This window comes from Pristis pectinata, chromosome 24 (assembly GCF_009764475.1).
Source record: "Pristis pectinata isolate sPriPec2 chromosome 24, sPriPec2.1.pri, whole genome shotgun sequence".
NCBI classification, from domain to species: Eukaryota; Metazoa; Chordata; class Chondrichthyes; order Rhinopristiformes; family Pristidae; genus Pristis; species Pristis pectinata.
In genome coordinates, this window is record NC_067428.1 from 27,380,253 (window position 1) to 27,392,586 (window position 12,334).

Consider the following 12,334-nt stretch of genomic DNA (forward strand, 5'->3'; position numbering starts at 1 on the left):
GTGACTGGCAACGGGGAGATGCAGATCGCGGTTACGGACAGAGCGCAGGTGTTCTGCAAAACAGTCACCTAGTCTGCATTTGGTCTCACCAATGTAGAGGAGGCCACACTTGCAGCACCGAATGCAGAGTTGCTGAGTTCCTCCAGCATCATTGTATTTTTCATTTAGATTCCAGCATGTGCAGTCCTTTGTTTCTCTCTGTTGGACAATCTTGGATTGTTTCCTCTGGAGCATCGGAGGCTGAGGGGAGACCTGATAGAAATTTATAGAACTAGGGGAGGCATATATAGGTTAGACAGACAGATGGAATCTTTTTCCCGGGGTAGAAATGTCAAATACTGGAGGACATGCATCTAAGGTGAGAGGGGGAAAGTTTTTTCTACAGAGAGTGGTTGATGCCTGGAATGGACTGCCAGGGGCAGTGGTGGAAGCAGATACAATAGTGGCATTTAAGAGGATTTTAGATAGACACATGAGTATGCAGAGAATGGAGACATATGGATCATATCTTATTCTCCAGTCCAGGCAACATCTGGCAAACCTCTTCTGCACCCTCTACAAAGCTCCACATCTTTCCTGTAATGGGGTGACCAGAACTGTAAGATAAGATGATATATCTTTATTAGTCACCTGTACATTGAAACACACAGTGAAATGCATCTTTTGCGTAGAGTGTTCTGGGGGCAGCCCGCAAGTGTTGCCACGCTTCCGGCGCCAACATAGCATGCCCACGACCTCCTAACCCGTACGTCTTTGGAATGTGGGAGGAAACCGGAGCACCCGGAGGAAACCCGTGCAGACACGGGGAGAACATACAAACTCCTTACAGACAGCGGCTGGAATTGAACCCGTGTTGCTGGCGCTGTAATAGTGTTATGCAAACCAAGTGCAGCCTAACTAAAGTTTTATACAGCTGCCACTTAACTTCCCAACATTTATACCCAACCAATGAAGCATGCCATACACCTTCCTTACCACCCTATCCATTATAAAACACTGTAAACTACATCAATAACTTCATCTCCCTGTTTCATGACATTGGACATTGAACTTGCCTGCCGACCAGCGCACACGCCACAGAGCCTGCGGGCTACGCACTGCGCGTGCGCACACATGGCTGGGACGATTGAGTGGCAGGTGGGGGTGGTGGGGGGCGGAGTCACAAATCGGCGCGGGCCGCGGCCGTTGGAGCTCTGAGTCTGCGCGGTGGCGGCAGGACGGGCTTGACGTCACAGATCGGGGCGGGTGGGGGAGGAGGCCGCCGTTCTGAGTCTGCGCGGCGGCAGCAGCAGCGACATGGACGACGAGGAGGAGACGTACCGTCTGTGGAAGATCCGCAAGACCATCATGCAGGTGAGCAGCCCCGCCTGCCCGGCGCCCTCCCCGCCCTCCGGCGTGTCCGGCTCCCCGCCCGCGGTACTTTTAACCGCACGTGTTTGGCGCGACGGACGGTTTCGAGCACCGCTTTCTTCAAATGGCCGCCGTTTGCGTGGCTGCAGGGCCCGCGGCCGGTGGACCCGGAGCCCGGCCCGGCTGGTGGGTGGGCCCGCTGCCGGTGGACCCGGAGCCCGGCCGGTGGGTGGGACCGCTGCCGGTGGACCCGGAGCCCGGCCCGGCTGGTGGGTGGGCCCGCTGCCGGTGGACCCGGAGCCCGTCTGTGGAGGGAAGTGGTCGGTGGACGTTTTGGGTGGAGATCCTCAGTGGCGAGTTGACGTGTTGCTCCAGGTTCCAGCATCTGCAGTCTCCTCTGAACTGTCCATGACTGCGACCTGTTTATTTATTTTTGTAATTTATAGTCATTTTATGTGTTTACATGTACAGCTGCCCCAAACCAACAAATTTCACGTCATGTAGTTCAGTGGTAATAAATCTGATTCTTCAGTCTGACTCTCTGTCTCTCTCCTCTTGAGTATTTCCAGCTGGTGGTTGCAGCCCCGGGTGTGTGTGTGTATGTGGTGGGAAAGTGGTGGCAGCTGAGCTTCCCTTGTCACGCCCCACCCCACCCCATCAAATTGTTCTCTGTAAACCTCTTGCAACCCCCCACCCCCCCCCATCCAACTTTATCAACTTGTTCTTTCTCTCTCTTCAGCCCCCCCCCCCCCGCCCAAACGCTTCAGTTGGTGCAGGAGGGAGGGTTTTAGATTTCTGGATCATTGGGATCTCTTCTCGGGAAGGTGGGACCTGTACTGAGAGGACAGGTTACATCTGAACCAGAAGGGGGCCAATATCCTTGCGGCTACGTTTGCTAGGGTGGTTCGGGAGGGTTTAAACTAGTTTGTGAGAGGGAAGGGAACCGGAGGAGTAGGTCAGAGGAAGAAGGGGATGGGGAAGAGTTAGATCAAACAGGTAGAGAGGCTTTGGGGAAGGAGAAGCAGAATATAGGCTATAAAAGTAGTAAGGTAGATGGACTGAAGTGTGTTTACTTAAATGCAAGAAGTGTTAGGAATAAGGGAGATGAACTGAGGGCTTGGATAAGTATGGGGGACTATGATATTGTGGCTATTACTGAGATGTGGCTGATGTCAGGGCAGGAGTGGATATTGAATATTCCTGGTTTTCGGTGTTTTAAGAGGGATAGGGAAGGGGGGAGAAGAGGAGGAGGGATGGCAATACTGGTCAGGGATGCTGTTACGGCTGTGGAAAGGATGGATGTTGTAGAAGGATCATCTCTAGAGTCCGTATGGGTGGAAGTAAGGAGCAATTACTCTACTAGGAGTATTCTATAGGCCCCCCGGTAGCAGTAGAGATATAGAGGAGCAGATTGACAGGCAGTGTTTGAAGAGAAGCAAAAATGACAGGGTTGTTATAATGGGAGACTTCAACTTCCCAAATATAGACTGGAACCTGCTTAGTGCCAAAGGTTTAGATGGGGCGGAATTTGTTAAATGTGTCCAGGAGGGATTCCTGACGCAGTATGTTGACAGGCCGACTAGAGGGAATGCCATGCTAGATCTAGTTTTAGGAAATGAACCGGGACAGGTGAAGGATCTATTGGTGGGTGAGCATTTGGGGGACAGTGACCATTGCTCCATAACCTTTAAAATTGTCATGGACAGGGACAGGTGCAGAGAGGACAAGAAGATATTTAATTGGGGAAGGGCGAACTATGAGGCTATAAGGAGAGAACTTGGGAGTGTAAAGTGGGATGTCCTTTTTTGAAGGGAAATGTACCATGGAGATGTGGTCGATGTTCAGGGATCTGATGCAGGATGTTAGGGATAAATATGTCCCGGTGAGGCAGAGAAGGAATGGCAGGGTGAAGGAACCGTGGGTGATGAGAGAGGTGGAACGACTAGTTAGGGAGAAGAAGGTAGCATACATAAGGTATAAGCAGCAAGGTTCAGACAGGGCCCGTGAGGAATATAGGGTAGCGAGGAAGGAACTTAAGAAAGGGCTGAGGAGAGCTAGAAGGGGACATGAAAAGGCGTTGGCTAGTAGGGTTAAAGAAAATCTCAAGGCCTTTTTCACATACGTGAAGGGTAGGAGGATGGCTTAGGGTAAAGGTAGGTCCGATTAAAGACAAAGGTGGGAGAATGTGCCTGGAGGTGGCAGAAGTGGGAGAAGTTCTCAATGAATACTTCTCTTCGGTATTCACCAAGGAGAGGGGTCTTGATGACGCGGAAGGGAGTGCTGGTAAGGGTAATGTTCTCGAGGTTGTAGATATCGAGAGAGGATCTGTTGAAGTTGTTAAATAATATCAAGACAGATAAATCTCCGGGGCCTGACGGGATTTTCCCCAGGCTGCTTCGAGAGGCGAGGGAGGAGATTGTTGAACCGCTGGTAAGGATCTTTGAGTCCTCGTTGTCCACGGGGATGGTGCCGGAGGGTTGGAGGGTGGCAAATGTTGTCCCCTTGTTCAAAAAAGGTAGTAGGGATAGTCCAGGGAATTACAGACCGGTGAGCCTCACGTCTGTGGTGGGTAAGCTGTTAGAAAGGATTCTAAGGGATAGGATCTATGAACACCTGGAGAATCATGGACTGATTAGGGACAGCCAGCATGGCTTTGTGAAGAGAAGATCTTGCCTCACAAGCCTGATAGAGTTCTTTGAGGAGGTGACGAGGAAGATTGATGAGGGTAGTGCGGTGGATGTGGTCTATATGGATTTTAGTAAGGCGTTTGATAAGGTTCCTCATGGTAGGCTTCTTCAGGAGGTCAGAGGCCAAGGGATCCAGGGAAGCTTGGCTGTGTGGATTAGGAATTGGCTTGCCTGTAGAAAGCAGAGGGTTGTGGTGGAAGGAGTGCCCTCGGATTGGAGGGCAGTGACTAGTGGTGTCCCGCAGGGATCGGTTCTGGGACCTCTACTTTTTGTGATATTTATAGATGACTTAGATGAGGGGGTGGAAGGCTGGGTTAGTAAGTTTGCAGATGACACTAAGATTGGCGGTGTTGTTGATAGTGTGGAGAGCTGTCGGAGCTTACAGAGGGATATTGATAGGATGCAGGGCTGGGCTGACAAGTGGCAGATGGAGTTCAATCGGGAGAAGTGTGAGGTGGTACACTTTGGAAGGACAAACTTCAGGGCAGAGTACAGGGTAAATGGCAAGGTACTTGGCAGTGTAGAGGAGCAGAGGGATCTGGGGGTTCATATTCACAGTTCACTGAAAGTTGCCTCACAGGTGAATAGAGCAGTTAAGAAGGCCTATGGGATGTTAGCTTTCATAAGTCGCGGGATTGAGTTTAAGAGCCGCGAAGTGATGATGCAGCTTTACAAAACTCTAGTTAGACCACACTTAGAGTACTGTGTTCAGTTCTGTTCGCCGCATTATAGGAAGGATGTGGATGCATTGGAGAGGGTGCAGAGGAGATTTACCAGGATGCTGCCTGGATTAGAGCGTATGGAATATGAGGAAAGGCTTAAGGTGCTAGGGCTTTATTCACTGGAAGGGAGGAGGATGAGAGGAGACATGATAGAGGGATATAAAATATTGAGAGGAATAGATAGAGTAGACAGCCAGCGCCTCCTTCCCAGGGCACCAATGCTCAAGATGAGAGGGCATGGCTTTAAGGTTATGGGTGGGAGGTTCTGGGGAGATATCAGGGGGAAGTTTTTCACCCAGAGAGCGGTTGGTGCATGGAATGCACTTCCTGGGGTGGTGGTGGAGGCAGACACATTGGACAGGTTCAAGAGTTTGTTGGATAGGCATATGGAGGAATGTGAGATCGAGGGATATGCGGGAGGAAAGGGTTAGATAGTGTGAGGGTGGTTTGATGGACGGCACAACATGGTGGGCCAAAGGGCCTGTTTTGTGCTGTATGGTTCTATGTCTTAAACCTATATGCTATCCACCTCAACTTCTTGTGGGAGGAATTTGTGCATTATGACAGCTTGAGCAGAAGTTGAAGTGTCAACCATACAAATGTAATGCAGTCACCAATAGATCCAGTAACTAATTCCACATTGGGTGAAATTATAACTGCCTTGTGCCTTGTTTAGGACCCCAGCTTCTGGATTCTGTGTGAGAGCAAGAGAAAGACACACATGTACATTAAAACATTTGCTCTATATCAGTCATATTGAATACCTCTAATGATCAAGACTGTTAAGTGTTTTGTCTTTACTCAGGCTTGCCTTTTTGTGTAAAGAGCACAGTTTGTTTGGTCTCTTGATAATCTGATGGTTCTGGTATTATCTGATTTTCAGTTTTTTACAATTTCATTTGCTTTGCCTCTATGCTCTGGAAATCCTGTACAAAATGTGCCAATTTATGTTAAATATATCTAAGGATGAAATGCCCCTTGCTTATTTAGCATGCTTGTACCTGGTAATACCAGCAACTACCAGCTGAATGATAATTGGCACCTGTTATTTGAAGGTGTTTTCACTAGTGGAAGAAGATTTCATATGTACATCTTTGGACAAAATCATACAGAATGGAAAGATATAATTTGGTCTTTCCTGCTTGCACGTGACCACTCCTTTCTTTCCTTGTTATTACTGCAATTTCTTTTTTTCAAGAATGCATCCAGTTCCCTTTTGAAAGTTATTGCTAAATGTACTTTTGCATCAATTTCAGGTGATAACTTGCAATTTATCTTTTTTGTGTTTTTTGTCACTCGCCTCTGTAATTTCTGGTTATTAACCCCTCTGTAAGTTTTCTGTACTATTGAATCAATTAGGGTGCTTTCATGCTCCAAGTTTACTGTCAATGTTAAACATGCACTGCATGTTAATTGTCAACTGACTTTGAAGTAAAATTAATCTCTTCAAGGTTTGTTCCAAGTTCTGATTTGATCTGTATCCACTTGTAAATGCACGTTAGCAAACTCAAACTGCTAAGATTGCAGTTGGATTCTAAAATCTCGTAGACTGTCAGGAACAAACTTCCTTCATTTGCATATGTACTTTTATTTACAGTGAACACCATTGCTTTTGGGATTGTTATGGGGTGATAGTAACCTGTTATCTAGAGGAAAAGTACATAATGGTTATCCTTTGTAATCCCCAGCTCTGCCATGATCGTGGATATTTAGTGACACAAGATGAATTGGATCAAACACTGGATGAATTTAGAGGTCAGTTTGGAGATAAGCCAAGTGAAGGAAGGCCACGGCGATCAGACCTGACTGTGCTTGTTGCTCATAACGATGATCCCACTGATCAGATGTTTGTCTTTTTTCCAGGTAAATTAAATTATTTGTGGTTTTACTTTTTGCCTTTGTGTTTTAGTGGAGGATCACAAGTGATTCCACTTCTTCCACTGGCCCCCAGCCCTCCTAGCCAATGCTATTATCACTGGCGTGGAGAGGTAAATGGGTTAGTTGATGCATATGTCATTTCTTTGTTAAGCGAGCAGAGTGGAATGCAACAAGGACATCAGCACCATCAGGACAGCTTCCAGCCCTTCCTTAAGTAGCAATGAACTATATACGGGCCCATTATTCTGTAAAATCTCAAATCTAGAGGTTGAGCTTTGATCTCCTATATAGGAATAGCAGTTTGGCCTAGATGGAGGTTTTGCTTTTGGTTCTATATCCATTGTTAACTCAATTTAGCAGCCAGGCAATATGACAACAAGCTTACGAGTAAGTAGTCTGTTAACTTAGATGGTAGGGGTGAGTCTTTTACGCTGAATCCTCATTCAGTATATTCATAAGTAATAAGTGAGTTGATCATAAAAAAAACAATGGATTAAATAGTTTCAGTGAATTATAGAAATTACAGCAAAGAATGAGGCTATTTGGCTATATATACACACACTGTATGATAAGCCTAACTTTTCCTGCCTTGTGAATTATGACATTCTGTGCTCATCTCTGAACCATAAAATGTAATGAGGTTTTCTTAACTTACTTTAAGAATATACTTGGGGTTGTAAAAATCTTAGTGAGTATTTTTCTTGAAATAACAAGTGTACTGATATAGCTTTTCTTGTATTTCCCAGTCATGCCATGTATTCTCTGAAGCAGATGAATAACAAGCAATCATATGTTAGTTTCTTGAAGTAATTCTTCCTATCAATTGTGATGTGTTTGTGACTCTTTAAATATTGATTTTTTTTAATAAATGTTCAGAGGAGCCAAAAGTTGGGATTAAGACCATTAAAATGTACTGTCAGCGCATGCAGGAAGAAAATATTACTAGAGCCATCATTGTGGTACAGCAAGGAATGACGCCATCAGCAAAACAGGTACAAAGTTGCAACTTGCATATATTACAGAAACTTATTATTTTTCCTGTTTAAATGGTAATTATCAAATGTGTAAAAGAAATTATGGAAAACTTGGCTAAATCATACAGAATAAAGTGTGAAAATACAGATGTATGCCATGGTAGAAATTGGGTGGTGTTACATCAGGGTAACACAATCAAATTTCAGTTCTATCTGATCATTTAATCTAGATGCCTATTATCCATTCTTCATTCAAGACAAATGAAAATGAATGAATGAACGCCACAGTAAAATGTTCTGCGCAGTGTCATGTTTCTCATAATACTGTCATTGGCCAATTTATGGTATGTCACAAAGGACACCAAGTATACAGATCCTTCCCACTTAAAGGGCAAAATAGGTCAAAGTCAGCTTCGAATATGCTACTGTGGATCCCTTTACATGAGAGTGCAAAGTTTTGTAAATTATGAAACAACTGGTGAATCTTTCCACAGAAGAAAAAGTTTTTATTGTGATTGACCTGCTTAAAATATAGGTGACATGCATAGTGAGGAAAATATGTCCTAGCAGTAAAATATTTGTATAAGTTGTTCTAAGTTAAGTATTAATGGATGTATTTGATTTATTTTTGTTTAGTCTCTGGTTGACATGGCTCCTAAGTATATCCTTGAGCAATTTCTGCAACAGGAACTTCTAATTAACATTACTGAACATGAGGTAAGTTTGGAATTGAATTCCTTGGATTAGAAACGCCATCCAAGAAACCGCAACTAGTAGTCACATGCAAATAATTTGACAAGTTTAACACAACTGGTTTAATTTTTAAAAAAATGTTTAAATCTATCCAGTCAAATATGATGTTCTTTATTAGTTTTTAAGTTGTTCCATAAAATGCAAGGATCATCCCATAATGTTGAGTTGTTTAGTTCTGTGTAGTCAAATCTTTCCTGTTAACTACCAAGTTGTTAATAATTCAATACTATATTGTTTAATTTCTGCACAAGTGTTTTCATCCTGAAACATGAATTCTTTTCTGAGCTCCATACCAAGCAGTTTCCAGACAGACAGACAAAATGTTTTACAGATTCCTAGAGGCCTTATTGGAAACAATGTAGCTTCTATCCTGCTGAATGGTCCCCTTGTATAAGATAGGTTCTTGACCTAGCAATCTATCTTGTCATGGCCTTGCACCTTATTGTCTGCCTACACTGCTCTTTCTCTGTAACTATAACATTTTATTCTGCATTCTGTTATTGTGTTTCCGTTGTACTACCTCTCTGTACTGATGTGATGAAAGATCCGTATGGATGGCATGCAAAACAGTTTTTCACTGTACCTCAGTAAAGTGACAATAGTAAACCAATTTAGTTTACCAATCCTGTGGGAATCCCAAGACTGCTCAAACTGGCATAGAAGCATCTTTATATGACTCATTAATTGCTTTAAAACGCATAACAATGTATTGGAAGCAAGTCATCTTAAATTTTGAGCAACTAACCAAGAAGACAAACTCCTGAACCAGTGCCTTTCCTTGCTTCCATCACATTTGTACTTGTACTAATTGATTTCTTGGTTCTAATATAAAAATCATAGATTCGATAGAATAAGTACTCAAGTGTAACAATAAAAACATAAAGTCCTAATAGAAAGCTTACTTACCTAATAAATTTGAAACTTCCACTAGAATGCAGATGTTTCTGGCTATTTAAGGACTTTTAACAAGGAGTATTCCTCTGATGCTGGGAGAGCTGTACATCATGCATAACCTGTAACACATGCCCAAGCATGTTTGTAAAGGATAACATTTTTTGGTTACCTGTCTATTTATTTCACACAGGAAAAAAAAATGAAATGACATGATCTTAATTTTAAAAAGGGGAGGAAAAATTTGGAGCAACTGTCAGCTTTAATAGATTGAACCTAGATTTTTAAGTGTTACAGATGTATAATTCCTTGCATTCTCCCCCCTTCACTCCCTTCTCCCCCCCCCCCCCCCCCCCCCCCCCCAATCCAAGTGAAAATTTTTCTTTTTATGCAATTTGGCAAATAATAGGGAATATTTTTGAAGAACTCAGGTTATCTAAAGTGGTCTTGATCTATTAATTTAATCCAGCTATGTTCCATAGCTTGTTCCAGAGCACATCGTGATGACCAAGGAGGAAGTTACAGAGCTGCTGGCACGATAGTATCCTTTTCCAAAATGTTTAAAATGTAGATATTTCAGCAGTAATCTTTCTGTCGTCTTGGGCTTTTTCTCATTTGTCCTCTCTGCATCATAGTAATTTATGCAATGTTTCTCAATCTTAGTATGAACTCTGAAGTTTCTGTTACATTTTTCCATTACGATATTCTGAAGTAACTCCTTTCCTCAATGCAGTGCTCTACTCCTTGGCTAGGATATCCTCTCTAAAGCTATTGGGGTGTAACATGCAACATTCTAAATATTGAAATTCAGAAAGCTTTTCTAAATTACTTTTCTCTATGCTTCCCCACCAACCCACTCCAAAAAAAATGTGCCTACCCATACATATCCTCTCCATCCAAACCCTCTGATTTTTCAGGTGCTTAATTGTGGGGAGATGGATGGAAAATACTTTTCAGCTGAACATTGTTGCTCTATGCCAATAAAACTAGATACTAGTCTAAATTAGTTGAATATTATCAAGATATTAATTGTAGAATAAATCAAAGAATAATAGACTACCCAAGTACAGTCTCTACTTTGTTTAATACTTAATCAAAATTTATAAAGCAATAAATGTTTGGCCTACTGGAACAAGATGTTTATTGTAACCTTACATGTTGCTGTGTAACCGTTGTTTACCTTAATATTAACTAGTAAGTTAAAGGAGAGCCAGTTGCCAAGAATACAAGCAGGTGATCCAGTGGCACGATACTTTGGATTGAAAAGAGGACAGGTTTGTTGCAAACATGCAGTTTTTGAATTGAACAAGTTGTTTTGTACTGCTTGGTTGATGGTAAATGTGTACTATTTTTCCCTTTTCATAGGTGGTGAAAATTATACGACCTAGTGAGACTGCAGGAAGGTACATCACCTACAGACTAGTACAGTGAGGCATCTCGTAGGTATTTTTGGTAAATATTTACTTGCTAATTTGTTTCGCCTGCTCTTTGCACCCCTCTTACAGGTTGTGTTTATCATGTAGGCAAAAAGACATCAAATAACAATTATATTGGTAAAAGCTACATTATCGTCTCCATCACAGTCCGCATACTCCACATCCATAACATCACCCATCTTCTACCTCAGACCACCTGCAGCTGAAAACCCTTGTGGTTTCATTTTGTTATAGCCAGATCTGCCTTTTTCGATGCCTACACTTCAGCTCATCCAAATCTCTGCTCAGATCTTATGCATCAAGTTGTTACATAGAATAAAATGTTTCAGACTTCCATGGAAAAAAAGTTAACTACATCTAAGTGTTTTCAGATAATAGCTTGTGTATATATATGAAGCAAAGGAACAGAATTAAGCTATGTAGCTCCTCATTGTCTGCCCTGCCATTCAATAAGAACTTGGCTGACCTGTGTCCATATCCTCTGTAGGTGATTCCTAACTTCTGACTTTAATTTATTTTGGTTCTTTCTTCATCTAGCCACCTTCCCCCAACTTAATCCTGGTGATGCAAGACAGTGGAAGTGGCTACTCTCTATGTTCCCCTTGATATTTTAAGTATCATCCCTTGAGTTTCTAAATTCTAGGAAGTACAGCACTTTTATATATTCCCTCCTTTCTAAATTAATTCTTAGGAAGCCAGACATCGTTCTGGTAAAACTGTCATGCATTCCCTCATAACCATCAGTCCTTCCAGTACTGTGGTACTGGCCTTGTCAGGATTTTGTACTAACTTCTACTGCCTTGTATTCTTCACTCTATTTACACAGCACTTGTAAGATGTAAATAATTATATGAATGAGCTGACCATGGGAAATTGAAAATTCTCACTCCACATAGACACTCAGACAGCTTTTACAGGGCAAACCCCTTATGTCAGAGACTTCAAGGCACACTGGAAAGACAAATCAGATGTGGCTTGTGGAACAGATATTGTGCATCATTGATCTGGACTATCTAGGTAAATGGAACAGTGAGGACCTCTTGTCAGTATTTGTATTTTAATGGCTATAACAAGACTGAGATTTCCTGGAATTTGAATAGTAGAATTGTGACTGAAAAAGCAATGGAGCTGTATCTGACTGTGATCTTTAGGTTATTGATAGTGAAACAAGTCTTCTTAAAGTAACATTTGCAGTAGATTTTCATCAGTGGAGGTGCTTCCTGTGCTGGTTGCAAAAAGCTGCCGCATGCCGACATCAATGTTCTGGCATCTTATTTGGTCTGACCCTAACTTTGGAATTCATCATGCTTGGTTCAGTAGTATTTAAGCCTAATGTCACTTGTAAGCAGGCTATAATATTATTTCCACATTGTCTTCTATTAGAAGATTATTTTGTCTTTCTATTATTTACTTGTAATTAACAAGTCAAACTAGTGTAATAGAAATATGGAGGAACAACAGCTAAATAATCTTTCCCTCTTTGTTCTAGGCATGAAAATGGCAGGCTGATTAATGGGAATCATTGAAAACTTCAAGTTAATGCTTTGTGCTAATTCCTAACGTGCAAAGGATGGTCTTTCAGTTAGTTCTATAACTGTGTCCTGTCATTTGATTGTTTTTTTTAAAATAAACTTAATAAAATA

The 12,334-nt window shown here is 42.4% G+C and overlaps 1 protein-coding gene across 2 annotated transcripts; it reads left to right on the top strand.

Moving 5' to 3' along the window:
- The first annotated feature begins 1,266 nt into the window (after nucleotides 1-1,266).
- polr2eb (RNA polymerase II, I and III subunit E, b) lies at nucleotides 1,267-12,334 on the top strand. 2 transcript variants are annotated; one of them, XM_052037666.1, is made up of 8 exons: nucleotides 1,267-1,353; nucleotides 6,448-6,622; nucleotides 7,514-7,629; nucleotides 8,248-8,328; nucleotides 9,738-9,796; nucleotides 10,451-10,529; nucleotides 10,621-10,707; nucleotides 12,181-12,334. In XM_052037666.1, the coding sequence occupies exons 1-7, from the start codon at nucleotides 1,297-1,299 to the stop codon at nucleotides 10,684-10,686; spliced, it is 633 nt and encodes a 210-aa protein (XP_051893626.1). In that variant the 5' UTR covers nucleotides 1,267-1,296; the 3' UTR covers nucleotides 10,687-10,707; nucleotides 12,181-12,334. The 2 variants fall into 2 exon arrangements, with proteins under 2 accessions (XP_051893626.1, XP_051893625.1); XM_052037665.1 differs by having other exon boundaries at nucleotides 10,621-10,694.

Bases quoted from the DNA above. Each gene is read 5' to 3' on its own strand.
- polr2eb (XM_052037666.1), top strand. From the start codon at position 1,297: ATGGACGACGAGGAGGAGACGTACCGTCTGTGGAAGATCCGCAAGACC. The intron at 8,329-9,737 runs GTAAGTTTGGAA...TATGTTCCATAG, and splicing joins TTAACATTACTGAACATGAG to CTTGTTCCAGAGCACATCGT. The intron at 9,797-10,450 runs GTATCCTTTTCC...AATATTAACTAG, and splicing joins ACAGAGCTGCTGGCACGATA to TAAGTTAAAGGAGAGCCAGT.